Source organism: Sander lucioperca, chromosome 12 (genome assembly GCF_008315115.2).
Source record: "Sander lucioperca isolate FBNREF2018 chromosome 12, SLUC_FBN_1.2, whole genome shotgun sequence".
NCBI classification, from domain to species: Eukaryota; Metazoa; Chordata; class Actinopteri; order Perciformes; family Percidae; genus Sander; species Sander lucioperca.
In genome coordinates this window covers 4,156,964-4,182,569 of record NC_050184.1, presented here as the reverse complement: position 1 = coordinate 4,182,569, position 25,606 = coordinate 4,156,964, and the positions used below count along the sequence as shown (strand labels likewise).

The 25,606-nt window shown below is 39.4% G+C and overlaps 2 protein-coding genes across 5 annotated transcripts in view; one reads left to right on the top strand and one right to left on the bottom strand.

Moving 5' to 3' along the window:
- Positions 1-9,605, top strand: part of LOC116059240 (CMRF35-like molecule 9) — a 45,087-nt gene extending 35,482 nt beyond the window's left edge. For 2 of the 3 annotated variants that reach the window (XM_036008253.1, XM_036008254.1), the window contains 3 exons: positions 767-804; positions 894-1,052; positions 1,678-2,031. In XM_036008253.1, coding sequence (XP_035864146.1) covers positions 767-804; positions 894-1,052; positions 1,678-1,878 — 398 coding nt within the window. In that variant the 3' untranslated portion in view covers positions 1,879-2,031. Of the gene's footprint in view, positions 1-766; positions 805-893; positions 1,053-1,677; positions 2,032-8,526; positions 8,565-8,654; positions 8,761-9,565 lie in introns of those variants that run through there. The other variant, XM_036008255.1, reaches the window with a different exon arrangement.
- Positions 9,606-15,087: 5,482 nt separating this feature from the next.
- Positions 15,088-25,606, bottom strand: part of cables2b (Cdk5 and Abl enzyme substrate 2b) — a 44,550-nt gene continuing 34,031 nt past the window's right edge. The window contains exons 6-12 of one of the 2 annotated variants that reach the window (XM_036008163.1): positions 24,840-24,937; positions 22,698-22,804; positions 22,430-22,549; positions 20,049-20,133; positions 17,784-19,215; positions 15,969-17,753; positions 15,088-15,913 (exon numbers count right to left, since the gene is read on the bottom strand). In XM_036008163.1, the coding sequence (XP_035864056.1) occupies positions 19,069-19,215; positions 20,049-20,133; positions 22,430-22,549; positions 22,698-22,804; positions 24,840-24,937 (557 nt within the window). In that variant the 3' untranslated portion in view covers positions 15,088-15,913; positions 15,969-17,753; positions 17,784-19,068. Of the gene's footprint in view, positions 15,914-15,968; positions 19,216-20,048; positions 20,134-22,429; positions 22,550-22,697; positions 22,805-24,839; positions 24,938-25,606 lie in introns of both variants that reach the window. The other variant, XM_036008164.1, reaches the window with a different exon arrangement.

Sequence of the window (25,606 nt, the reverse complement as noted above, 5' to 3'; positions counted from 1 at the left end):
CCCAACGCCAGCAGCCCAGGTGTACATCTACCCACGTGGGGACATCCACAGCCATGACAGGGTCGGCTCACACCGCAGCAAACTGACGACCTAGGGCAGCGGCAAAAACGTACAGCACGCCAACCCGGACACGTCTCCACAAGCACCCAGAAGACCAAAACAGAAAGAGTACACACACACAGGCTTAAATAGAGCCCCCACATCTCCCAATCAAAGGGGATGAGCCCCAGGTGTACTGATGCGCACTCCCATGCACAGGTAAGAGTGAGGGGAAAACCTCATCCTGTCACATGTATTTGGGAGAAAAGCTCTCGTTTCATCCTGGGCTTATTCACAGGGTTGCATTAGGGCCCATAGAATAGCACCCGGGCCATTTTCAGCGCAACCAATGTTACATACCCTATTAGGAGACCTTAAGGAACAGTGTGAAATACCTTATATAGTCATTCTATCACCCCTTTAATACCAAGGGGAGGGCCAACAGTTTCAAAGGAAGGGACTCACAAGAACTAACAGGCACGCGGCTGGCACGGCTACCAAAACAAAGAACAGAGAAACTCTGATAACAACTCACACTGTGACTTAATTTTCTGTTCAGGATACATACAGGCTAGTTGTTTACTGCTATATTAATGTTTAACATGCCATATATAGAGCATTTAAGGTTGGCCCAGAAAGTTTAGAAAGCTCTTTTTTTAAATGAAGTCACAAAAGGTTTTTTAAAGTCATCTCTTTATTCTAATCCTCTGAACTGCATGTTTTTCAGAACCTCCTGTGGAAACTGAGTACTCTAATGGCACAAAGGTGAGTTTGGGTTCATCTGGACATCTCAGCATCATTAGTGTTTGAGAAACCAGCTGATATTAATACAAAGCCCTGTTCTCTTCCTGCAGGCCAACAGAGTGTATGAGGAGATCAGAGAGGACAGACAGAGCACATCTCCTCCTGTAGAAGTGTCTACAGTTTACACTTACGCCAAATACACCAAACCAGATGGAGTGGAAACCACAGAGGAGTACAGCTTAGTCACTGCACCCACTTCTCAGAAGAAAGTAAGTCAAAATCTGGTAGGGTGTTAGGTTTTAGTAAACAGGTAGGTAAGGCAGGTGATAGGTACTAGTTTTTATTTACACAGCTTTTTCTCTATCCCTAGCACCTACCTATCTTTGGTGATCATGAGTCATGTAATAATGTTCATTTGCCTTTTCATGTTTGGATGCAGGCTTTGAGACGTAGCCTGAGACAAATGAAGATGTTATTGTACAGCAAAGGACTTTGTTGTTGCAGTGTCAGAATAGAGAGAAGATTGTGGACAAAAAAGGGTTTTAAATGAGTTAATGTTTTCATATGTGAAGATACATAGATATAGTTGGAGGAGGACTTCCATCTGTCTATTTTGTTCATCAAGAGAGAAAAGCAACCTATTGAGGAACAGGAACCAGGCCAGTTTGTGATCATACTGTACTGTATCTAAAGCCATTGAGGAAGAGGAAGTGTGAACAGAGAGAGGGAGGAAAAGGTGTGGCACTGATACAGATATTTATGGTAAACAATAGATTCAGAGATGAAACCCTGTGAACAGTTTACATGAAGCAGCTCACGCTGAAATTATGCTCTTGTGAAGAAACAGGCGAGTAAAGTCAGGTGATGAAGTTTGAGCTTTGTGTTTTCTTGCAGACTGAAGACAACTGGAGTGACCTCACCTACTCTGAGCTGGATTTTCCGAACGGTACAGCTGCCTCGCTGCACAGCGCCCCCTGTGGTGACGCAGATAACGTGGTCTACTCTGTTCCTCGGGTAGAAGCCAGCTCGGCCGGCAGCCACGCCCAAGACGCTTCACCTCCTCTGTACTCTACTGTTACTTTACATCAGCTGTAGCTTCAACGCTGTCAGCGCCACATTTACTCTCTCAGGAGCCAACAGGGGACACAATGTGATTTGAATGAGTCATATTCACTCAAAGAAATCTGTTTTTATTGTTATTGGGGGAAACTATGTCAGTTACAGCTCACATTATATGTTTTTTTTTTTTTTTTTGAAGATGAAATGTTTTTTATTAGCTCTATGTGTTTATTGCTTTTGCACAAAATGTATATGTACTTTTATCAGTTATATATTATAATATTATATACTGTATTTATTCTGTATTTTTTAAACTATAGTGGATGTGTTTAGGTGCTGAATCCAGTCATCATGAGAACAATGGCCTGTACAATTTTAAGTTCCCGATCTTCTGATACCAAATAGTCAATGGTAATTTACATATTTATGAACTTTGTATGATTTGAATATTGGTAGTTTTCTGGCAGTAACAATTATTGTTACATCAACACAACTCATTAAAATAATCTTTGCAATTCAAAAGGTTGAACTAAATCATATTATACAATAATTAAGATAATGTAATCTCTTGGCTCTAGCAGACAAGAAGCAGCTAACCACCTGTAAGGTCACCCACCTGTCACTCAACGCAGCCACACCCTAATTATGCAGAACTTTGAAGCTGTGATAGGCAGTATTTTTTGGGCGTTATTGGGCAAACAGTCCATATATCCATTCCAGTATTCCAATCATCTTTCAGCATATTGCAATTCAAGTGCTCTGATAGAAAATTAGACTTCTGCACCTCCTCTAGAAAATCTCGCCTGTGACGGGAGACTTTGGCCAATCACAGGTCATTTCAGAGAGAGAGCGAGAGTTCCCATTGGCTGTTCTGTTGCATGCATTGCCCGGGCAACAAGAGGGGAGACAGAGAGCTGCAGGAAGAGGTCTCACTCTACTTCAAATTCTGGCATTTTTTTCTTTTCTTTCTACCCCCTGCAGCTTTAAGCTCTCATATAATTTAAAGAGTTATGAAACAAACCTCCCCTTCCCTGTACACTTGTCATGAAGGGTAAACTTAGCTTTAGAGACTAAAACTTTCTTTTGTACCGGGCTGTAGACATGTTTATTTCTGCTGTAAAGGTGGACATTTTAACATGGGGCTTGTTTTTGGAGCCAGCCTCCACGTTGGCTTCATGTCTCAGCCCCGCAGGTTTCTGCTTGGTAAACACTGAAGGGGCCGCTGATTTCTTTGTCTCACCGTTACTTGAAAGAACAACATGCATTTTTAATGCAGGCCTGTTTTCAGTCTGACTGCTTGCTAAGTCTTCAACACTTGAATTATGAGAGGACATTTAGGGATTACACTGTACCAATTGTTACTGCAGAGTTTCTATAGACACAAAGCTGTAACAACTTTTAAAATAATAATAAATCATATTCTTCATGTTGTATAAAGTATCAGTTTTTTACAGGAAAATAAAAATAAAAAAAATGAAAAAATTAGCCGCCATTTAGTTTTTTTCAATTAAAACACAATGCCTAAACAGATTTTTTTTTTAAAGTTGATCATTTGAAGCTGGTTAAACTGGTACATAAAAAAAAAAAAGAATGAACGTAAAAGACTCAATATCAGACTAAAAAATGTGTTACCAAGGTAGAGATTTTATAGTCATACAGTGATTTTACAAAAATATGACTTCCCACTTAAAGATACAACCAAGTCTAGTTTTAATGTAAAATCAGACATAAACTAATTAAAGAAAACACTTAATAAAGAATAAAGAAGGGAGGAGAGTAGAGGGGGGTGTGATGTGTTTGGAGGAGGGACTCCATCATTTAGAGAAGTGAACAGTTCCTGGTTTACCAGTGAAGAAGAAAGAGAGGCAGCGTTAAACCATCACATCCTCCAACATGAACGTCTGTCTGCAGTCTCGGATCTGCTTCTTCTTCTTCAGTGAGTGAACTCAGCTTCTACTGTCTCTTAATTATGTCACTTTTATTTATTATTTCTTTATCTACAGTGGGTCATGTGCGCGCACATACGTACACTACCGGTCAAAAGTTTGGGGTCACTTAGAAATGTCCATTCCACTCCATTCCAGACAGAATACCAGCTGAGATCAGTTACATTGTTTTTTTAATCAGGGCAGCAGTTTTCAGATTACATTATGTGCTTACATAATTGCAAAAGGGTTCTCGACTGTTGTAGACAGAAGTGGCTGAAGAAACGCTTGAAATTCCATGCTTTTTGGTCTAAACGTCATACCCAAATTAAAAGTGGTACAGCTCCCATATACGTTGACACTCTGGGGTGTGCCTGATATCACTGGAAATGTAACACTCTCACGTTTTTGTTACAAGTGTCAGAGTGATTCTAGGCCTTACTGACAGAGTTACAGAGGCTAGAATGGAGGTTTTTTATTTCCGTCCAAGTCATACATCTGTAAAATGATTAGAATACACTGCTGTAAACACATCTGACAGGTGACAGACAACACAGGGCATTAGCCACATGTCTCAGCTTTCTACAGAAAAAAAAGAAGCCAAAAGACTTAAAAATGGATTTTATATGAATTTTTTTCTACAGATATGTCTGTGCGTTTTTTTATTTCCATTTGAAAAGTGCAAAGAAAAAAGCCAAAATAAAACACTTCTCAAATACACAAACACACCCACATCAATCACCTTTCCAGTGATATCAGGCACACCCCAGAGTGTCAACCTATATGGGAGCTGTACCACTTTTAATTTGGGTAGGACGTTTAGACCAAAAAGCATGGATTTCAAGCGTTTCTTCAGCCACTTCTGTCTACAACAGTCGAGAACCCTTTTGCAATTATGTAAGCACATAATGTAATCTGAAAACTGCTGCCCTGATTAAAAAAAACAATGCAACTGTCTGGAATGGAGTGGAATGGAATTTTCTAAGTGACCCCAAACTTTTGACCGGTTTGTCCATGTATGTGTGTGTAGTTTGTGTGCATTTCCATGTAATGGAAAGCACAATAATGTGATCCATTACATGAGGTAGTTTTCAGCTGCTGTTTGTATGAATGTGTGTGTTTCTGGGGGTGGTGGGGGTGTATGTGTGTGTGTGTGGGTGTTTGTGTGTCTCCGCATGTGCATGCATGTGCATGCATGTGCATGTGTGTGCATGTGTGTGTGTGTGTGTGTGTGTGTGTGTGTGTGTGTGTGTGTGTGTGTGTGTGTGTGTGTGTGTGTGTGTGTGTTCGTCAGCTGTAAAGCAAAATAGTGCCCCATTGCACCACTGGGTCAAAATTGACCCGGGAACACCACAAATGCTATAAAATTAAATAAAACACCCAAAATTCCATGAAAGTAGTGGTCATTAATTTTTTTGCGAAGAGCATCATTGGGACCCACCCATGTTATTTTTGGTTCATTTGGTTGAAAGAAACCCATATTTCTGATAAAAAAAACTTTGAAAACGGGTCAAATTTGACCCTAAGACAACACAAGGGTTAAGTTTGCAGCTTAAAAGGCCAAACCAAGCAGAGAGGTGAAAGGTTAAAACACTTTCAATTTGTGTGCTGTATACTAGCTCAGTAATCTGAGCACTGACGCCCAGACAGCTCAGTCTTCTAAAGAGACTGAGTCGTTGTGAGCATTTCTTAAAAATATAGTCTGTGTTATCTGAAAAACTCAGATGGTTGTCAAGAACGGTACCTAGGTACTTAAATGTTCCCACAGCTAGGCCATTTAGTAAAACAGGCTCTGTTGTTATGTCTTGTTTTTTGCAAAAGAGTAACTTGTTTGTCATTGCCACATTGATCTCTAGCTCGCTATCATTGCACCATGCTTCAAGAGCCTTTATGTGTGCTAGATAGGAGGCCTCACCAAGGTCATCAGCGTATTTTATCAATTTAAAGGTGCTATTATTTACAGAAAACTCATTTGTGAATAGAGAGAAAAGCAAAGGGGAAAGAACGCTGCCTTATCTATGTTAATATTGGCTAGTCTTTGCAGGAGAATGTGTCGCTTCATAGAATTAAAAGCTGCACTAAAGTCTACGAATAGGACTCTAGCATGCCCTTTAGGGCGTGCAAGCTGTTTTGAAATAGAGTCTAGGAGGACCAGCACAGCATCATCAGTCCCTCTGTCACTTCTATAAGCGAACTTCAGCGGATCTAACACGTTGGTCACTTGAGACGTCAGGAGATCTACCAAAACTCTCTCCATTGTTTTACACAATATGGAGGTGATGGCTATGGGTCGGAAATCTTCAGGCTTACTTGCACCAGGCTTCTTAGGTGTGGGCCTTATTAAAGAAAATTTCCAAGATGTGGGTACACCATCAACTAGGAGGGAGTTAAAAAGCCTTGAAAAAACACCTTTTAATTGTGGGGCACAATCTTTTAGTAAGTGGGCTTTCAGGCCATCTGGCCTTATTCGGCTTTAGTTTGGTGTGGCTTTTGGCAACAGCATCTTCTGTGATAAATATTGGTGAACCTATAGGGAGATTTTTACAGATGTCATCACACTCACCCTTATCATCCACAGCATCAAACCTGCAGAAGAACATATTAATTTCATCTACAATACTTTGACTGCAAGCTACAAGACTGTCACCTTTTTTGCAACTTTTTCCTATTAAAGTGTTTAAACCCTCCCAGGCCTGTTTTATGTTACCGTTAAAAATATTACTCTCTATCTTGTAGGGGTGTAACGATTAATCGACTACATCGATGTATCGATTTATATTCCTATGATCCAACTACATCGATCTGTGCTCGGCAAGTTGGCCTTCCGGACAAAATATATCGATCTAACATCGTTTTAAAAGGTAATCAATCAATTGTATCCATACTAGGAAATAACACATTGGATTTAAGCACGTCAGACTTTTATGGATGTTTTTTCTCACCACTTTTAATGATAAAGGCGTCAAATGTTACTTGATTCAGTCTGCCTATCTGTGACGTCATCGCCACGCGGTCCAGGCAAGCACAGAGAATATGGTCTGATCTATCTTTATTCTCCATGCCAAGTATGAGCTCCTATCCTCCTGGCAGAAGATATGGGTAAACTTAACATTTCTAAACTATAGGCCTAATTTGGACCTACCTCAATTAAAACTTCAAATAATGTTGCTTGAGGCTGCAGGGGTTGTGCAATAACTTCATGATATAATGCATATGGTTGTGTGTTGCTCTTGTCACTGTTTGTGAAAGATGAACAATAGATTGTTGCTGTGTGATGTGCTTCAGTCTGGCTACATATCACTTTGTTTATGTTGTTTTTTATTGTAAGTATATGTCAGCTGTATGATAAAACAACATGTCAAGTGTTATGTGTGAAGCATTTGAACTCAAGGTAAATATCCCTCTGGGTACAATAAAGTATCACCTGCAAAGTGGTCTTAAAACATCGTAGGACTATAGCAAAAAAAACGGTGTCAACCTGGAGAGTAACATATGTCAGTCTGAAGAGGATACATTACTCCTGCTTTGAAATATTGACCTCTGACCCTTGAACCCAGTACATTTTTGAAGGCTTGTCATTTAGCAACAGAAGGTGCTACACACATAAGACCACCTGTTATAGAAAGCTCTGGACCTCAGCTGTCATGTAGATATGGTCACCAAAGTTTACCCACTGTAAGCACTGTCAAATATGGTAATAAGCTATTTTCACCTATTTAACGATTCAATCTTTAAAATCTGATGACACCAGTGTGTTCCCCATCCCAAAAAAACCCCAGGGTCTATCCAAAATTATACACTGCCAACTTCTAATTATGAGAAAGATACCAATATACATTAAAACTACAACTCCCATAGGAGACGCCACAGAAGCTGTTACAAAGCTTGTGCACTTGTAGTTCTTCCGGGGTGGGTGGGAGGACATGTGGTTTCTGCTGTCTGCCGTGAGTGGGCTTCATTCCATTTCAGATTGCCGCCGGCCGGACGGTAGTACATGAGACAAATACATGAAACTGTATTTTATTATTATTGTTATCTTTATTGTTTAAATCCTCAAATACAACGTTAGACAAAAACATCAATATTATGAATATTATGTATTTTTTATATTCTTATCCGCTGAGTGGGACGTACTACGTCACTTCCGGAGTATTCCGCGGATTTGTTTAAACGTTATTATGGCTATGGTGCATAACTTACTGGAACAAAACTGAGCAACGTGTTGTTGCTGGTGACAAAACCACTGAGTATATATATATATATATATATATATATATATATATATATATATATATTTCTTTCGTCAATATCCGACGGTGAGGGATTAACATGAATGTCTATCTGACGGACCCGCCCATCGAAAAATAACGCAATGGGTACCCCTCTTTCATTGAAACTTAACGCCAGGGGTCCTTGGCCATGCGTCAGACATTTGACGAGTAGGGAGTGAGACTGTGTTGTAGTAACGTATACCATCATATTCCAGAGAAGTGTAAAACCAACGTGTTCTTCTGCTAAAACAACCACAGGGCTGTTGCTGTATGTGCGTCTCCTTCTGGTCGTCTTGGTCATCGTATTATCAGTGGCTGCTCTGATTTTCTACAGGAAGAGGGCCAGGAAACCCAACGGTGAGACTACAGGAAACACACACACATAACAGAAGCACCTGAACATCTAAAACTCACAGAAACTCCAATACAACACACTTTACAACGTATGTTTAAGCTGTGACTAATCCTCTGAACTGCATGTTTTTCAGAACCTCCTCTGGAAACTGAGTACTCTATTGTCACAGAAGTGAGTTTGGGTTCATCTGGACATCTCAGCATCATTAGTGTCAGTATCAACCAGCTGATATTAATACAAAGCCCTGTTCTCTTCCTGCAGGCCAACCGAGTGAATGAGGAGATCAGAGAGGACAGTCAGAGCACATCTCCTCCTGTAGAAGTGTCTACAGTTTACACTTTCCACCGAAGCCAGTTAACAGAAGAAAGTAAGTCAAAACTGTGGTGGGATTTTAGCTTTGGGTTCAGGAAACCGTGTCTTAGACTTTAATTTGACTAAGTAACAACTTAATTTTACAGAAGAGGAAACATTTTTGCAGTGGCAGATTACAGAGAAGATTGTAGACATGACAACAAAAATGTGGTTTTAAACTTATTTTATGTTTCTGAGTAGTGTGCTGCCTTAAGAAACAGGAACCAGGCCAGTTTGTGCGTCCACTATATCTAAAGCCATAAACTTCTGTTGTTTTTAGGAGGACGTCCTCAGACCTAAAGTAATATAAATATAGATGTTCTGTTCAATATTAAACAATAGATTTGGAGATAAAACCCTGTGAACAGTTTACATGAAGCAGCACAGCTTTGTGTTCAGGAAACAGTATCATCAGACTTTAACTTGACTGGGTAACAACTTCATTGTACAGCAGAGGAAATATTTTTGCAGTGGCAGAATACAGAGAAGATTGTAGTCACGTTCTTTAAATGTGGTTTTAAACTAACTTTATGTTTCTGAGTAGTGTGCTTTCTTCTTAAGAAACAGGAACCAGGTCAGTTTGAGATAAATTCTCATGCCACAAACTTCTGTTTTTAGGTGGAAGTCATCACACTGAATGTGTGAACAGAGACAAAAACAGATATATTTAGTTCAATATTTTAAAAAAATAGATTTGGAGATAAAACCCTGTGAACGGTTTACATGAAGCAGCACACGCTGAAATGATGCTGATGTGATGAACAAGGTGAGTCAGCATTAAAAAAATCGTAAGTGCTGAACTTTTCTTTGTTTCCCTGCAGACTGAAGAGGACTTGAGGAAACTAACTACTGTGAGGTGGAGTTTTTTTTAATCTTCTAAGGGACTGTTCATTATTTATTTAAGGGGCCACCGGAGGAGTTTTGGTACCTTTAGGCTAAAAAGACTTGACCCTCCCCTTGCCAGGAATAATTTTTCTATGACCCTCCAAAATGATTTGAAAAAGTAGCATGGCCCTCCCTTATGTGCTAGTTTGCACTTAGCAAAGATCTACAGATACCATTTGATTTTTTACAGCCATGACATACAGGAGTTAACCTCTGCATTCTCATCTTACACATCCCACTCCTCTGTTATGGTGTGGTGGCCATTTCAGTAGATTTACTCACTAACATTGTTGTGAAAACACAATAAGCATGGAAACTAAATGCACACTTCCTGCATTACTTGAAATACTAAGTTACTCCTCTAGTAAACTAGTATTCATATGAAATAAAACAATAAAACATTGAGACCATTCAGCAAAGGACACTGGGAAATAACCAATTCAACACTGGTTGCTATGGACTCGTCACTAGGCTTCCTCAGTCATTGTATATTTTAGCACATAGGTAAAGCTGCCGAAGCTGAACATTATATTCCAAAACATATATGTTTATTTTTAAAGCAGATTTTAAATTACATTGTAACAATTTAACAATTCGCCCTTATGAAATCCAATCGCGGCACGTCTGTCTTGGAACGCAATAGACAGACGGTGGCGGAATGCCCCGACACTTAAATTCAACTAAAATGTAACAGTGAACAATCAGTGTTGGACCTACATTCTGTTGAGATGCCTCTCCAAACTCATCATAAAACGTTAAGACACGTTGAGAAAAAAGATCCGTATTTTGCCGTAATCCAATGACACGAAAAAAAGTTATCTACAGTGATCAGTAGATCCACAAAAAGGTAAATGACACGGTGTATCCAGCAAGGCCTATACGAGCGTCACATTCACCAGCCAGCTCCAAACAGGTGAACGAGGCCTCTCCACTTCGCCGTTTAAACAAAGTGGAATAAACGCATAAAAGTCCAAATCTACACAAAACACGCAATCAATTAGTAAGCTGACATCACATGTATATACATGGCATTTAGGAAACCTTTATTGCAACGTTGGCACGGCAAGATGTCCAGACATAGTGCAACAGTAACTTTCGTTTTTTGCGTCCTGCAGCTCCCATCGTCAGCCAGGTAATATTTTTTTCTTACTAAAGCAGTATATGAAATCTGATGTATTACCTACCACCATTTAGTTGTTTTGTGTTATTTAAGATATTTATAAAATATCTGGTCATGCCAGATATAATTAATTATTCCACTTATTTTTTAAACAATGCAATTACCCATTTCAGCCACCAGGGGGGAAGTGCTCCCCCTGCCCCCCAGCAAACTCATGGGTCAGACCCATCTGGTAGCGAAGGAGGGCAGAGACTAACAGCTACATGAAAAAATATGCACCAAACAAGCCACATTGAAATGTTGCTTTTTTCATGAATACAAAAGTTGGGTGACTCCCCCCTCCTAGACTAAAAAATGTTGGGTGACTCTCCCCTCAACAAAGAATAAAAAGACATGACCCTCCCCTATTTTCCTCTGGTGGTCCATTCCATAAATACTGAAAGGTCCCTAAGTGTAAAGAGTGTTCGAGGTTTAAAGTGAAGGAAAATAACTCTGGTGAATGAATCAGAACAGAACCAGTAATCTATATATATATATATATATATATATTATTTTTATTTTTATTTTATTTTTATTTTTTTTTTAAGAAAATGAACTCTGCATGAATTGGCAGTTTAAAAAGTATAGGGTCTTCATCTTTTACAAAATAGTTTTTATAAATATTTTCATCCACTCATCTCCAAGTCAGAAAGAATACAACTTTATTATCAGTCTAAAATCAGCACAAAAGATGAAGACATATCAACAACCATGACAAATAAACACGTTCCATGATATCCTCGGATCCAGATGTAAATTGGCAGCAGGCTGATTGGACTGGAAACTGAACTTAAAATGTATAGTATATCATCAAAAATGTCAGAAACATTTCATAATATAGTATGTCATCAAATATAATAGTTTTGTATGTTAAAGAATACCATAGTATGTCATAAACAATCATATGTCATAGATATATGATAGATAATTACACAGCTTTGTTGAATACTTGATTCTGATTGGTCAATTGCGGCGTTCTGAATAACAGACTGTTGCCATAGTTGCAGTTCTGATAACCATTTTTAAAATGAATATAATTATTATTAAATTCATATTTTGTATCACATTGTTGATTTCTTTGGTAAGAAACCGAGATGATGTAGAGCGAGCGGGTCATTGTTGTGAATTAAAACAAAATTAAATCAAAAATCAATTTGCAATATTAATGACCCACTCGCTCTACAGTATCCCTTACAAAGTATGTCATAAAAAGTGTCATAGTATAGTATGTAAAAATTGAACATGTTTTGAAGTATTCCCTTTTGTATTTTCATATTTTCTTTTGTAAATGTTTCTATTTTCTATTATGTCTCATGATGTTTGCACTGTGTTTATTGTCATGCACCAAAGAAGACAAAAACCTTTCTGATTGTGGTACAGTATGTCATAAACAATGTCTAAAAACACTTCATAATACAGCATGTCATACAAAGTTTACTGTATAGTATGTCAGAATTTTTTTTATGTTTCATAATTTCTATGTGTGCGAACCTACTTGGCAATAAAAACCTTTCTGATCAAAAAGTCAGTATAGTATGTCATAAAAGGTCTAAATATTCATGGAGTAGCATGTCATTAAAAAGTCATAAAAATAATAGTATAGCATGTCATAAAATGTACAAAAATGTCATAATAAAGTGCTATATAGTATAACAGTCCACCATTTCCTAGCAGCAGCTGCTGTCTCGTAGTAAAGACTCAGACTCAAACATCTGTTTGAAGTGAAAGAAAACCACAGTAAACATAGTCATTTCAATCTTTTATTGAAAATAAACTTGACATGAATCGAACATTGGCATTTTAAACAGTATATGGTCTTTATCTTTATTATTACAAAATATATAATATAAATATTCCAATCCTCTCATCTCCTCCAGTTGTGTGTTGATACCAAACTGTCCTGCAGCGTGACTGGCGACACTAAACAGCAGCTGTTGGCAGTGTAGTCAGACGGGGAAATATATGGATATTGTATCCACATCCATAATAATAGTAATATCGTGATATGACACAAGTGTTGTCTTATCATGCTTTTACAGGCTGCATTCCAGTAAAGTGATGTATTTTTCTGAACTTACCAGACTGTTCTAGCTGTTCTATTATTTGCCTTTAACACTTAGTCATTGTAGCCACACTACTGATGATTATTTATCTATAATCTCATTGTGTTGATATTTTGTGAAAGCACCAATAGTCAACCGTACGATATCGATATCCATGTATTTTAGGGGTGTCAAACTCATTTTAGCTCATGGGCCACATTCCCCTAATCTGATCTCAAGTGGGTCAGACCAGTAAACCACTCCAGAAAGATCAGAAACTTAATCTGCCACAGAGTTTCTCGTCAGCTTGATGTTGGCAAACGCAAGTTGCTTCTGCCTCGACAGGCCACGGACTCAGGAGAGAGGGGTAATATTCTGAGAAAAAAAATCAGAATTTAAAATGTGGTAAATTTACAGAAATAGGACTCGTATATTCTCTGAGATTTAAGTAGTGAATTTGGGAATTGGAATAAATTACTTCTCTGCAAGTTTCACACACTGCCAAGTCATCCAGTGGGCCTGATTGGAGCCTTTGGCGGGCCGGTTCTGGCCCACGGGCCGTATGTTTGCCACCCCTGATGTATTTGGTCAAAAATATCGTGAAATTTGATTTTCTCCATATTACCCAGCCCTACAGTGTAGTCAGTACAAGTCACTGCAAACAGGCTGAAAGATTTCACATTACAAAATATATATACTACTCTTGTCATAAGTTAATGTCCCTACCCGCTATTGTTATTATCTTTATTGCTGCGTGTGGCAACAGCAGCTGAACCCAAAACTACAGAAATCATATTTACACACATCAACTTCCTGTGAAGCCTGCTTCGCCGCTCGCCCATACTGGCCAAAAGAAATAAAAACATAAAATAAAATTAAAATTAACATAATTTAGAATGAACTATAACTTAAAATGTAAAAACAATCATTACAAATGGAAGACAAACACTTGGTTAATAATTCCCTTTGACAACCTTATAGTGCTAAAAGAAGAATAAAATGATAATTACTCGATACAAAACAAACTAAACACAACATGTGAGTTTTAAATAACGGAGGTGGAAATCAATGCTGTGGCACATTTCAGGTAAACACACCGAGGAGGAGGATGACAGAATAAAAGCTGCATAGAATAAATATCACAAATCTCTAATGTAGAGAAGAAAACTTTGGACCATCGTGTGCTGTTTTTACTCTCAAACAGTCTTATTGCAACATCTAGTTATTTAGTAAGAGTGCTTATTTTACCATCTTTCATATCTCATCAATTTCTGCTTTTTTCTTGCCAAGAATGTACTTTTTCCACAAAGATAACAATTTAAATATACGCCTCTGCTCTGGAGTGTCTCAGTGCAAACTGTGCAGCGCTGGGTTCTTCTTCACTACCTTAATTAGAGCAGGAGAGAAAACTGAGACCCAAACTCCCATCGTTAAAAGAAACACAAGTGCCAAAACAGTTTTTTTGGCGCGTCTTTTCCCATCTTTCAGGCAGCCGCCGGTTTGATTACCGGTACAGATTTACAAAAACCAACTAGCAGACTTTTGAAACTTGCCTGTAATACATCACAGTGTACAGTGTCTACATGTGGGCTGCAGCTAGGTATCATTTCTATTATCTGGCCATCTGCAGTCAATTCACCATTTTATCAGTGAACATTTAACGGTAAACATGCCCGTTTTAATTCCTATGTATTCAAATTTCTTGTTGTATTTAAACATCTGTCTAAAGATATTCAAATCCTCACATTTGAGAAGCTATAACCAGCAAAGCACAGCCCGCCCAAGGACATGTTTGAATTTGGTTGACCAATCACAACAGAGTGGGCCAGCAGACCAATCACAACAGACTGGGCTTTTCAGGAAGGCGGGGCCAAGACCTCAGACAGTCTGAGCGCTGTGTATCTACTTGGATGCAGATGATTGGCCCAGTCAGAGGCTCAGAATACATTTAGTTTGAGATAACCATACTCCACAGAACACCATCAGCTCTCCTGCTCCAACACTACAGTTCAGATGAACCCGGACTCAAAAATACAACAGAGTCCCTTTAACACGCCAGAGAAAATAACATCAGTGGAAGAACGTTGATGTCAAACCTCAAGATGAAGAATAATATTTGAAATCCAAAACATTGTTTTCAACTCAATGATGTGGTGTGAAGATGCATCACAATGCTCTGACAGTTTAAAACATGATTCTTCATCTGGAGGATTATTAACAATAAATACATTTCAGTGACATAGCCATTTTTTTTTACATACAATAACTACTTATACTTCACACATTTACCGTAGAAAAATATTCTAACCATAGTTACTTAGTGATAAAATAAAGACTGTGAAGCAAGGCAAAGTGCAAAAACAACAGAGGCCCTACATGGTTGTGCCTTCATCTCATGTAACCAATGGTAACCACTTTTAAAAGAAAATACCCACTTTGTCTTTTGGGTAAAGGAGATCAAATGTTCGTCACGGTGTCCTGACAGCAGTTTTTCTGCTGCAACATGGAGGAAAAACAGGCACAAACATCCTGTCTGAGGCCTCCATTTGGTTAAATATGTGTCCCTTTATGATACAGTAAAAACAGAATAAATAATATTTGAGTGAAAAGTATTTTTTCACGAACAGAAAGGTCTTTTTGGTAGTTGATGTTGCTCCACAGTGCAGACAGAATGAGGACATCTGAAGTCCCAAACATCCCAGAATAATCTCCGTGGTTAGGCCTGTTGTACCGTGTGGGAGCTGGTGTGTCCGTGTCAGGGCTTTTCAGTCTGTTTTTACAGCTGCCATTGTTTTGTTTTTTTAAATCCTGAATTAAATGAATTATGAAACCGTCATTTCTTTTCTCAATGAATAGATTTTTTGGGCAGTAAAAATAAGTGAAATCATAATTTCTCACAACCCAAGTTAGCATATTCAAATTGCTTGTTTTGTCCAATCAGCACAACAAAGAAAAACATCAAATGTTTACATTTCAGCAGCTGGAATCAGTGAATTTAAGCAAATTATTAGAATACGTGCCGATTCATTTTCCATCAATCGACTAATCAACTAATTGTTTCAGTTCTCCTACAAGGAACTTCCCTAAAGTTTCACCCTGAACGTGAAGCAAATCATCGTGCCTCTGCTGCGGCGTGACATCAGCCGAGGTGCGTTCAAGATTTAACATCGTATCAAAATGATTCCCAGCTCTTTGGGACATTAAAGACTCTCAAAAGGAAACCCCTTTAACCTTGGGCTAAAGAAGGCTGCCACTTTTGCAATGGAACACAGTGTTTATGTGACCTCAATGAAGCAAACAGGATGGGGAAACTTATTTCCCAGGATGCCACAGTGATATGAAGACAGAAGGAGCTGCAGTAGAGACAATGGCTGAATCTCACTTCCCTGATTTGATATCTCCTCGCTCCTCGCCTGAACCGGAAGTGGTTCTGGCCCTCTTTCGTAAGGACCGTCTCAAAGCTCTTATTCCTGCCCCGAGGATGGAGGAAGGATCTCTGAGGAGCTATGAGCGAGGATGGAGGAAGGATCTCTGAGGAGCTATGAGCGAGGATACACAAGAGCAGCCTTCCTGGAAGCTGCGTAGCTGAAAGCCGTTGCCAATACAGCTGAGAAATTCTCTGGACACTTCAGAAGAAAAGGACGTCTCATTCCTCTAAAACACATTAACCTCTCTCCTCGCAGGATTTTCCCATGCTTCCTCGGTGGGACGCACTATAAGACGCAAGGAAGGGAAGCAAGCGAGGTGAGATTCAGCCAAGCAGCTATCGCTACAGTAGAGACAATGACTACTGTGATGGTTTTATCTGTACTACTTGGTTCCATCACAGCATTTTCTCTAAAGGGACGCACTGCTTCTCTGTGGCCACCAGAGGGAGCAGCAGTCTGCTGATCCTTCACACCAACTCAGCAGGAAGAGGGAGGAAACAGGAAAGCAAGACAAGAGGTCAAAATACAGAAGACAGGTGAAGATAAAGTTGCCTGTTTGAGTCCCTGGATCCAAGGACAGGCAGAATAGGAACTCCTACTTTCCAGGTGCCCTTAGTGAAGGCACTTCAACATCTAAATGTGTTTTACAGTAAAGTAGAGCTTATGTGAACTGGGGAACCTCCCCCTCGATAAATTAAAGAACGATCAGAGCAGTGAAGAAGAGACTGGGTGGGAGTGTAACCCCTACTTTCCACCGGGCTCGTCTGCGCTGCGTTCCGGAGGCGTCACGTACCCCGCGAGTGACCACAGCCATTCAAGTCAATGCTTGATAATCCACCAGCTGCACGTCCTAGAAGCGTGCGTGAAGCGGCTCCCCGCTCCGGTCCAATAAAGATACGAGGCAGGTCTATTTTCCCGCGCCCCGCAGGCCGTTTGGACAGCCAGGCAGGAAGTGAAACAACGAGACTATCCAGTCATTTTACCAAAAGATACCCCCCCAATATTGTATACATTTCCTCTACAACACCACAGACAACAAGAGATTCATCTTGGAAAGACATAATAAGACATCACAGATCCTTTTTATAACACCAGAAAAGAGATGGTATGGAGTAGATACTAGCTTAACAGACACAGGATTGTTCTCTAAAGTACTTCCAGAGACAATCAAATCTGAGAGTCGGGCAGCAAGACACTCCCGGTGTGGTATGGTGCGCAGCTGGAACACAGCACAGACATGCCCAGTTGAGAATCGGGGTAAACGTCTTCAAAAAACAAGCAGAAGCCTGAAAAAACAGTCATGCTGATAATTCAGAGGGATGGAAGGATGGAACATCAGGACTGCACACTGAGAAGTGTCCAGGTCATTAATGTGAGTCAGAGTCCAAACAAGAGTCTGACCTGTGACTGTGAAACCAGTCCAGCTAGGGTACATATGGAAGGAAGTACAGGAAATGGTGGTCACCACAGTGATGGATCAATTCCCTCCCACAGCCTGAATGTATCAACTTCAATTTAATTTCACAATGTGAGTTTCTACAAAAACACGAGGATGTTGGCAATATATTTGCTACAGTTGCTGAAAAAAAACCTCAGTACTATCGATTTAAGATGCTTTTAAATGCATGAAAATGATTGTCAAATGCACAAAGCTTTGTATTTAGGGTCTGTCAGTACATTTAAATGAAAATAAATCTTCACTATCACAGTCTCAGTGGTCCACAGTGCAGACAGTACAATCCAAACATAAGGAGACCTAAGCACACAGAGGTCTAGAGAGAATCTCATCAGATTAAAGTCAATTTTGGAAACCCTTTGGCAGCAATTCCATTTGGGAGTTTGAAAAGTTCTTTGAAAATGGCACTTTTGGTTAGATTTAGTTTAAATTTATCCACTGATTTAAAACAAAAAATGAGAAGCAAGGGTATTAAATTCTGCTTTTTTGAAGCATTAGGTTTAATCCTGCCTAATGTCTGTCTCCTTGTAGTGCTTTTCCAGTCTTTTATTTCTATTGGTCAGTCTGACTCAGGAAGTTTGGATTTTAGTTTCTACAAGCCTTGTAATTGACAGATCTGTACTCTGAGAACATGATTTACTGTTCCGTCTTTGATTTGTAAGTACACTCTAATCTTAATGTTGTCACTATTACTGTAGGTCACTCTTTGTCTGCAAAGCTGTGAGGATTAAAAGTTGAACAGGGTACCGGTGCAGTGGTTAAACCTGACGAATTTTTATTTTTAGCCAATAGTACTCACATTCTCAACTGCAGAGATTTTAGAAAGGACGACTCAAAACTGATAAACAGAGCTTTGCAAAACGCTCTACGTAAACTCAAATTGAACTGAAATGCCCTAAATGTGTCGCGCAAGTTTCAAGCAGCAGTCCTCAGAGAGCCGTGCTCAGCAGAGTCTCGGTTTCTAAAATCTCGGCAAACGAGCCAGCGAGGGAAACTTTACGTACTGTAAATGTGGTGATAGATTTAGCCTTCAGTGATTCCTGTGGTGCTGCTGAGCCAGGCACCATGCGTCACAGTGTGTTGTCACTTTGGTGTTTGGGGGAGCAGAGAGGCCGACGTTGCTCTCTGCGCTGCCGTGCCGTTGAGCCAGGCACTACCGTCACAGTGTGGATGGGCTATGTGTCTGCACTGTGAGCAGAGAGGAGGAGGATTCCTCGGTGCCTCAGTGCCTCTGAGCCAGGCACCCAGAGGACCCGTCCAACTGCTGTAGTGTGGAGCTGAAAGGTGCTGAGAGTCTGCAGGGAGGAGGGGAGAGGAGAGGAGTGGAGAGGAGGGGAGAGGAGGGGGGTTGGTGCTAGGACTGCTGCTGCTGCACCAGCTTCCTGTAATGTGGCATGACTTTGCGCTCGGGGAGGTAGAGCGCCATCTCCAGGGCGACCAGGATGGTGAACTCAAACGATATCAGCTCCCTCCTGCTGATCCTGAAACGCTCCTCCAGCTTCTACAGAGACACAGCACAAACCAAAGCATGACAGGCAGCCATGATTAGCATAGTTGTCAACTATTGAATTTATCGGCAACTATTTTTGATTATCGATTAATTGCTTTGAATCATTTAAAAAGGGAAAAAAAAAGCTTGTTAAATGTGAAAACTGGTTTCTCCAAGTCACAGAGGAGTTGTGGACAAGACATTTGAGGCTTTGGGAAACACTGATCCACGTTTATCACCATTTTCTCACATTTTACAGACCAAACAACTAATCCGTTCAGAAAATAATGGACAGATTAATCGACAATGAAAATGATCATTAGTTGCAGCCCTACTTTCTTTTTTATTGGCCTATAAATTGATGGATTTTGTACAGTTGATGCTGAAGTCAAGCAGTGCTTCTGAGGTGCAACACTTTACAAACGCATCATGTTTTCAGATCAAGTATATATAGTGAAAAATATGATTTAGTAACTACACTCGTTATTTATTCAACATTCAGGTACAGTAAATATAAGAATCAGATAGGACTTGGGGACTCAGATTGGGATGAGGGCCAAAGAAACTTGATCGGGACATCCTTAGTTTTGTGTTTTTTTTATATGCTTATAACTGTATGTTAGTTACTACAGCTTTCACAACTGTTGATGCACGAAGCAGCCATGCTGGATATTTAGCTCGGGGTACTCGGTGGTTGTCCGAGTTCCGAGCTCGGAAATCCGAGGTCAGGGGGCGCGTTTCCGACTTTGACCCCGGAAAATCTGAGTTCCAATTAAATGGAACACACTACAACCACCAGGATCATACTGTGGGTGGGTGTGTGCGTGTGTGTTAGAGTGACTTACATCAATGAAGTGTTTGACTTCCTGTTTCTTCAGGTCACTGCTGATCTTAGCAGCCAGTAGGATGCAGGCAGCTGACACCAACTTCCTGTAAAGCAACAACAGTGACAGGAGCTCACGCAACATGATCCCTGATGGAGCAGGAACAGGTCCGATTCACGGGTTTGTACCTCAAGAACTATTTAGCATCCATATCGTAAACATTATTAACAGATAAAGTATATCTCCACGTCTACGTTCAGAACAAAAGCACCTCATTTAGATTAAACTGTCCATCTTCTGACAACTTTCACCTTTTGTTTTGCACTGCATTTACCCAGTTGTGTATGTGCAGCTAACTGATAGCATCTAAAAGCTAGCTAGTTCTGCTTAAACAACGTCCAAAGTATGGAACCATATGAGTGCCATAAAAAAAATATGCAGTGGTCCTCATAAGTTTACACACCCATGCTAAAGTTGACTAAAAAGAGGAATAAAAAAATGATTTTAATGCCTTAATTAAAAAAGTAGTAAAAATCCAACCTTTAAGGACACCAATCTTCTTTGTGAATGAATGATGTATCGTAAATAAATAAATGTTTGTCCTTAAAATACAGGGGGCATAAGTAAGTACACCCTTATGTTAAATTCCCATAGAGGCAGGCAGATTTTTATTTTTAAAGGCCAGTTATTTCATGGATCCAGGATACTATGCATTCTGATAAAGTTCCCTTGGCCTTTGGAATTAAAATAGTCCCACATCATCACATACCCTTCACCGTATCCTGGATCCATGAAATAACTGGCCTTTAAAAGTCAAATCTGCCTGCCTCTATGGGAATTTAACATAGGGGTGTTTATACTTATGCCCCCTGTATTTTAAGGAAGAACATTTATTTATTTACTATACATTATTCATTCACAAAGAAAGTCCTAATTCTTTTTTAATTAAGGCATTAAGATCAATTTCCAAAAGACGATTTTTTTTATTCCTCTTTTTAGTCAACTTTAGCATGGGTTCATAAACTTATGAGCACCACTGTATATATATGTCAAAGAATAAGAAAATTCGTACGAGTTATTTATTTATCTTTATATAATGTCATTTATTTGTATCCCTTTATTTTTCATTATTCTTTTCCCTATTGCTTTTGCTTTTCCTGAAGGGCCAAGCTTGTTGACAGAACTGTATAAATGAATGTAGTACCAAACAATAACAATACGAAGGAATGAATTCAGTATTTGAAGGCAGCTCAGTGTTAACAGTGTTGCTACAGGCTTATTAGTACTTTGTGCTACAAACACAGACGGAACAATAATCTATATCTGGTCTTGGATAAATCATACAAACGGTAATAGTGACAGACAGACTGTTTTTTTTTTTGTATCACCTTCATGACATTAGCTAAAGATAAACCCAAAAGAGAGCCACTCCTACACCACACACTGTGGACTCAACCAGCAGCATTCTGGGAAATCCACCATTTTAATGTTCATTTAACAACCAGAGCTTGTTTCATGTTCCCAAAATCTGAAAAATGACCAGTTGTAAATCACAGGGAAACTGTCAATGTTCAGTTATAAGAAATGTTTATAAGAAGATTACTAAAAAACAAAACCATCATGGAATCACTGTGTTCTACTGTATGGAACCACTGCAGAGAAATGCAGTACATTCGTGCTGCAGCATCGGAAAGACTTGAGAGTCTTTGACCACTCAGATTGCACTCCTGGGACTAGTTGTGGCAAGAATTTTTTTTTTTGTTTTAAGGTTTCAGCCATCACCTAAACTGTCAAATAATGTCCGTATTCAGTGTGGACAAGCATTCAGGTTATGAGGTTTGGTATGAAGATAAAATAAAAATAAAAAACATGCTGCCAACCGCACAACTTTGGGTTCAACATCAAGATCTCCAACTATCTAGGGAGTTTGCGGGACATGTATGCATGTATTTAAAAAAAGCGACAAAAACATCGAAAGGCGACAAATGTCAGAAAAAGTGACATGAACTTTGAAAAAAAAGCGACAAAGACTTCGAAAAAAATGTCCAAAAAAACCTTGAAAATGGAGACAACAACTCTGAAAAATTGCCCAAAAAAACCCTCGAAAAGGCGACAAACACGTCGTAAAAATTGTCCCAAAAAAACGTGAAAAAGGCGACAAAAACTCAAAAACGCAAAAAAAAAAAAAAAAAAGCAACAAAACGTTGAAGGAAGCGGCAAAAACATTGAAAAGGAACAAAAATGTCAGAAAAGCCCAGTTTTGATTTTTTTGATTAAACTACGCCTATGCATGCTGCATACCTATTGTGTGGAAGAACAATATGAAGTGTACCTACTGTGCTATCAAGCGTTAGAGACTCCGTGCAGCTGTTGTATCGTAGGAGGACCAGAGGTTAAAGTACCTGTTCTGTTTATTCAGTCGACCCTGCAGCACCAACTTCTCAAAGTAGACAAACGCCATCGCGATGGTGACGGGCTGCATGCCGCAATCCTCCCCGACTACTCTCATCTCTCTCTTCAGACTGTTAGACAAAGAGAGACACAGAGACAAACACAGTGATGAATATCATACAATTCTTTACAGTAGTTTTAGCAAAGTGTACACAGTCTTACTCTATATAACAAGTTAACACATCAAGTGTATTCTTTTTGTCATTTGAAAAACTTTACCTGCGTATCTTGCTGAGGGTGAGTTTAATGTGGGGATACTTTTCCTTAAACGTCTCGTTCATGTCTTTCTTCAGATCAGACGGCTTGACGTATTCTATTACTGTCGTCTGGAGGATAAAAGATCAAAAAAATGGGGAAGAGGTAGTAAAAGGGAAAGAAAATGGAGAAAACAGAACAATAGAAAAGGAGTGGAGTAAGAGAAGAACTCATGAAGAGGAAAGATTTGTAGTCATGTGGAAGTGAAAGTAAGCAGAAACATTTAAAAGTCAAACTACGCTCCCTTGATGTGAATGAACCTTGTGATGAAGTAAACACTACGGAGTATTTACATTTCTCTACTGCTTCACTCTGAGCGCACCCTGCCAACAGCACAGTCATGTCTATACACTCTAAGAAATAAATAACCGTTAAAAAACAGAAAAGGTTCTGGCAGCTTATTACCCGGACTTTGCCCCGTTATTACAAAACAGCAATTTTGGGTGTACCTACAGTTAAAATACAGAAAATGTTCTGTTAGGCCTGTATAAAATTATGTCATACATAGTTGCTCAGTTAGTAAAAAACGTCAAAAACATCATTAAAAAGTGTCACAAAGGTTGAAAACAGCGACAAAAACATTGGGAAAAAAACATCCAAAATGTGAAAAAAGTGTCAAACGTAGACTTCTTCAACCTCCGTGATGGACAGAAGTTGTCGAAGAACAAATTATGAAATTCGAAATGTAAAAAACAAAAATACAACTGTGAATCACGTTCTATGGACAGTTTCTGTTAAAATATACAGACATACAACTGTTAATACACAGATACTTTTTAGAGTGTACATGTTAGGTATCTGTGTTTTATAGTGGTATTTTATAACATTTCGACCCTTTATTGATACTATACAGTTCATAACCTGGAGGAACAGTGAGCTAGCAGTATCAGTTAGCTATAAAATAATCTCCACAAGCTAGAAATGTTGGACCACGAGCCTCTTGTCCATGAATACATTTCCCTGCACGGTGATATGGTTGGCAGATGTACTGTAGTTCGGTAGAAAGAAAATAGTTCCGACATGAAACTGCTCACAAACAGGTCTGTGGATTATCTTAAATAACCGGGTCATGACTTCTGGAAAGAGACATTGCCGTTGAGTTTTTCAAAATGTATTTTTTGGCACTTTGAGCACCACAAGCCGAGTGCCATCTAGTTCCAGTATAGAACAAGAGAGGCAGACATCTCTACAGTACAGGCCGGTATCTCCAACACTGGGCAACTCACACCACAACTATCTAGACTGATAAATAGCACCACAGGTAATAGGGAAAATAAGTATCTTTGATTTCGGGGTGAGCTGTCACTTTAAAGTATAAGTTCACATTTTTAAAGTCTGTTTTAAACAAAAAGCGAGCTGAGCTTTAGGTAGATAGTTTATTTTCAGACTCCTATATTGTGAACCAGGCTTTTGTTTATGTTAGTTCAGTGTAGAATCATGTACATGAACATCTTTAAAACCCAGAAAAACACTTGTAAGGCCTCTGTGTGTACAAGTGGTAAACACGAGCTTAAGTGCCTATTCAATGGTGTTGTTCATAGTGTGTAGGGGTTAAGGAAAGGTGATGCTAGAGTAGGTGGTGAGATGTGTAATGCTAACACGCTAACACGCATGCGCGCGCACACACACACACACACACACACACACACACACACACACACACACACACACGATCAGTGACAAAGCAGCCCAACTCAGCAGTAATCTCCTCTGATGGATTAAACAGTAATGATACGCGTGTGTGTGTCTCCATAGTTTTTAATTCTCAGTGGAGGAATAAAAGCTGCTGCCTATAGGATCATTATGTTGATGATGTAAGAGCTGTGTGTGTATGTGTGTGTGTGTGTGTGTGTGTGTGTGTGTGTCTTTCCCAGTAGTGATTATTCTCATCTCAGAGGTCTATAATCCTCAATCCCGCTTTCTCTTCTGTCATCTGTTCTTTGTTTCCTCTCTGTCTGTCTGTCCTTCACTTTTTCATTCTGTTCCTTGAAAATGTAAATCACGGTGTAATTTTGCTCTTAATCAACGTTGTAATTTTTGCACGCAACAATATAATTAGGATGAAGCTTATAAAGATGATTTCTTTTAATGTGAGTGTCTTCTCACCATGTAGGAGGCGAAGATCAGCACCCGCTTGTGTTTCCCACAAGGCCACTGGGGGTCACTGAGGAGATTAGGATCGTAGTCTGTCACATCTTCCAGACCTGGACAAAACACGCACACAGTCAAGTCAGAACTATAACACAACATAAGGATCAGAAATTACCCTCTTTGTAAAAGAATAAAACCTCAAGTGAGCGGGTGAGAAGCAGGGCCACACGGTATCTGCAGGTGCAGATTTTTAAGAGTTTTTAACAGATTTTGAAAGAATAAAAAAAATGTAAACGGGGATTGACGACGTCACACAGTTTCACAATTCTGAACAAAACCACATGATTACTGTTTTTTTGTGACTAGTTAGCCAGCTAACATACGATGTGTGAGACTAAAGAGACACGTGATATAATCCTGCTATCAAGACACACACACACACACACACCTTTGAGAGCTGATACTAAAGAGACATGTGATGTCACAAGAAGACTAAAAATATAAACCTGCTATCAAGACACACACACACACACACACACACACACACACACACACACACAGACACAGACACAGCTGTGTTGTGTTAATGAAAGGTTCCGGATTACAGAGAGAGGTTTAGAAGCTAATACAGGGCTCTGTCACTGTATGTATGTGTGTGTGTGTGTGTGTGTGTGTGTGTGTGTGTGTGTGTTCATAGATGGCAGAAACATGTGACAGTGCATACATACACACACATACATGTTTAAATATAAAAAGTCGACACAGCTGCAACAACTGTCTCT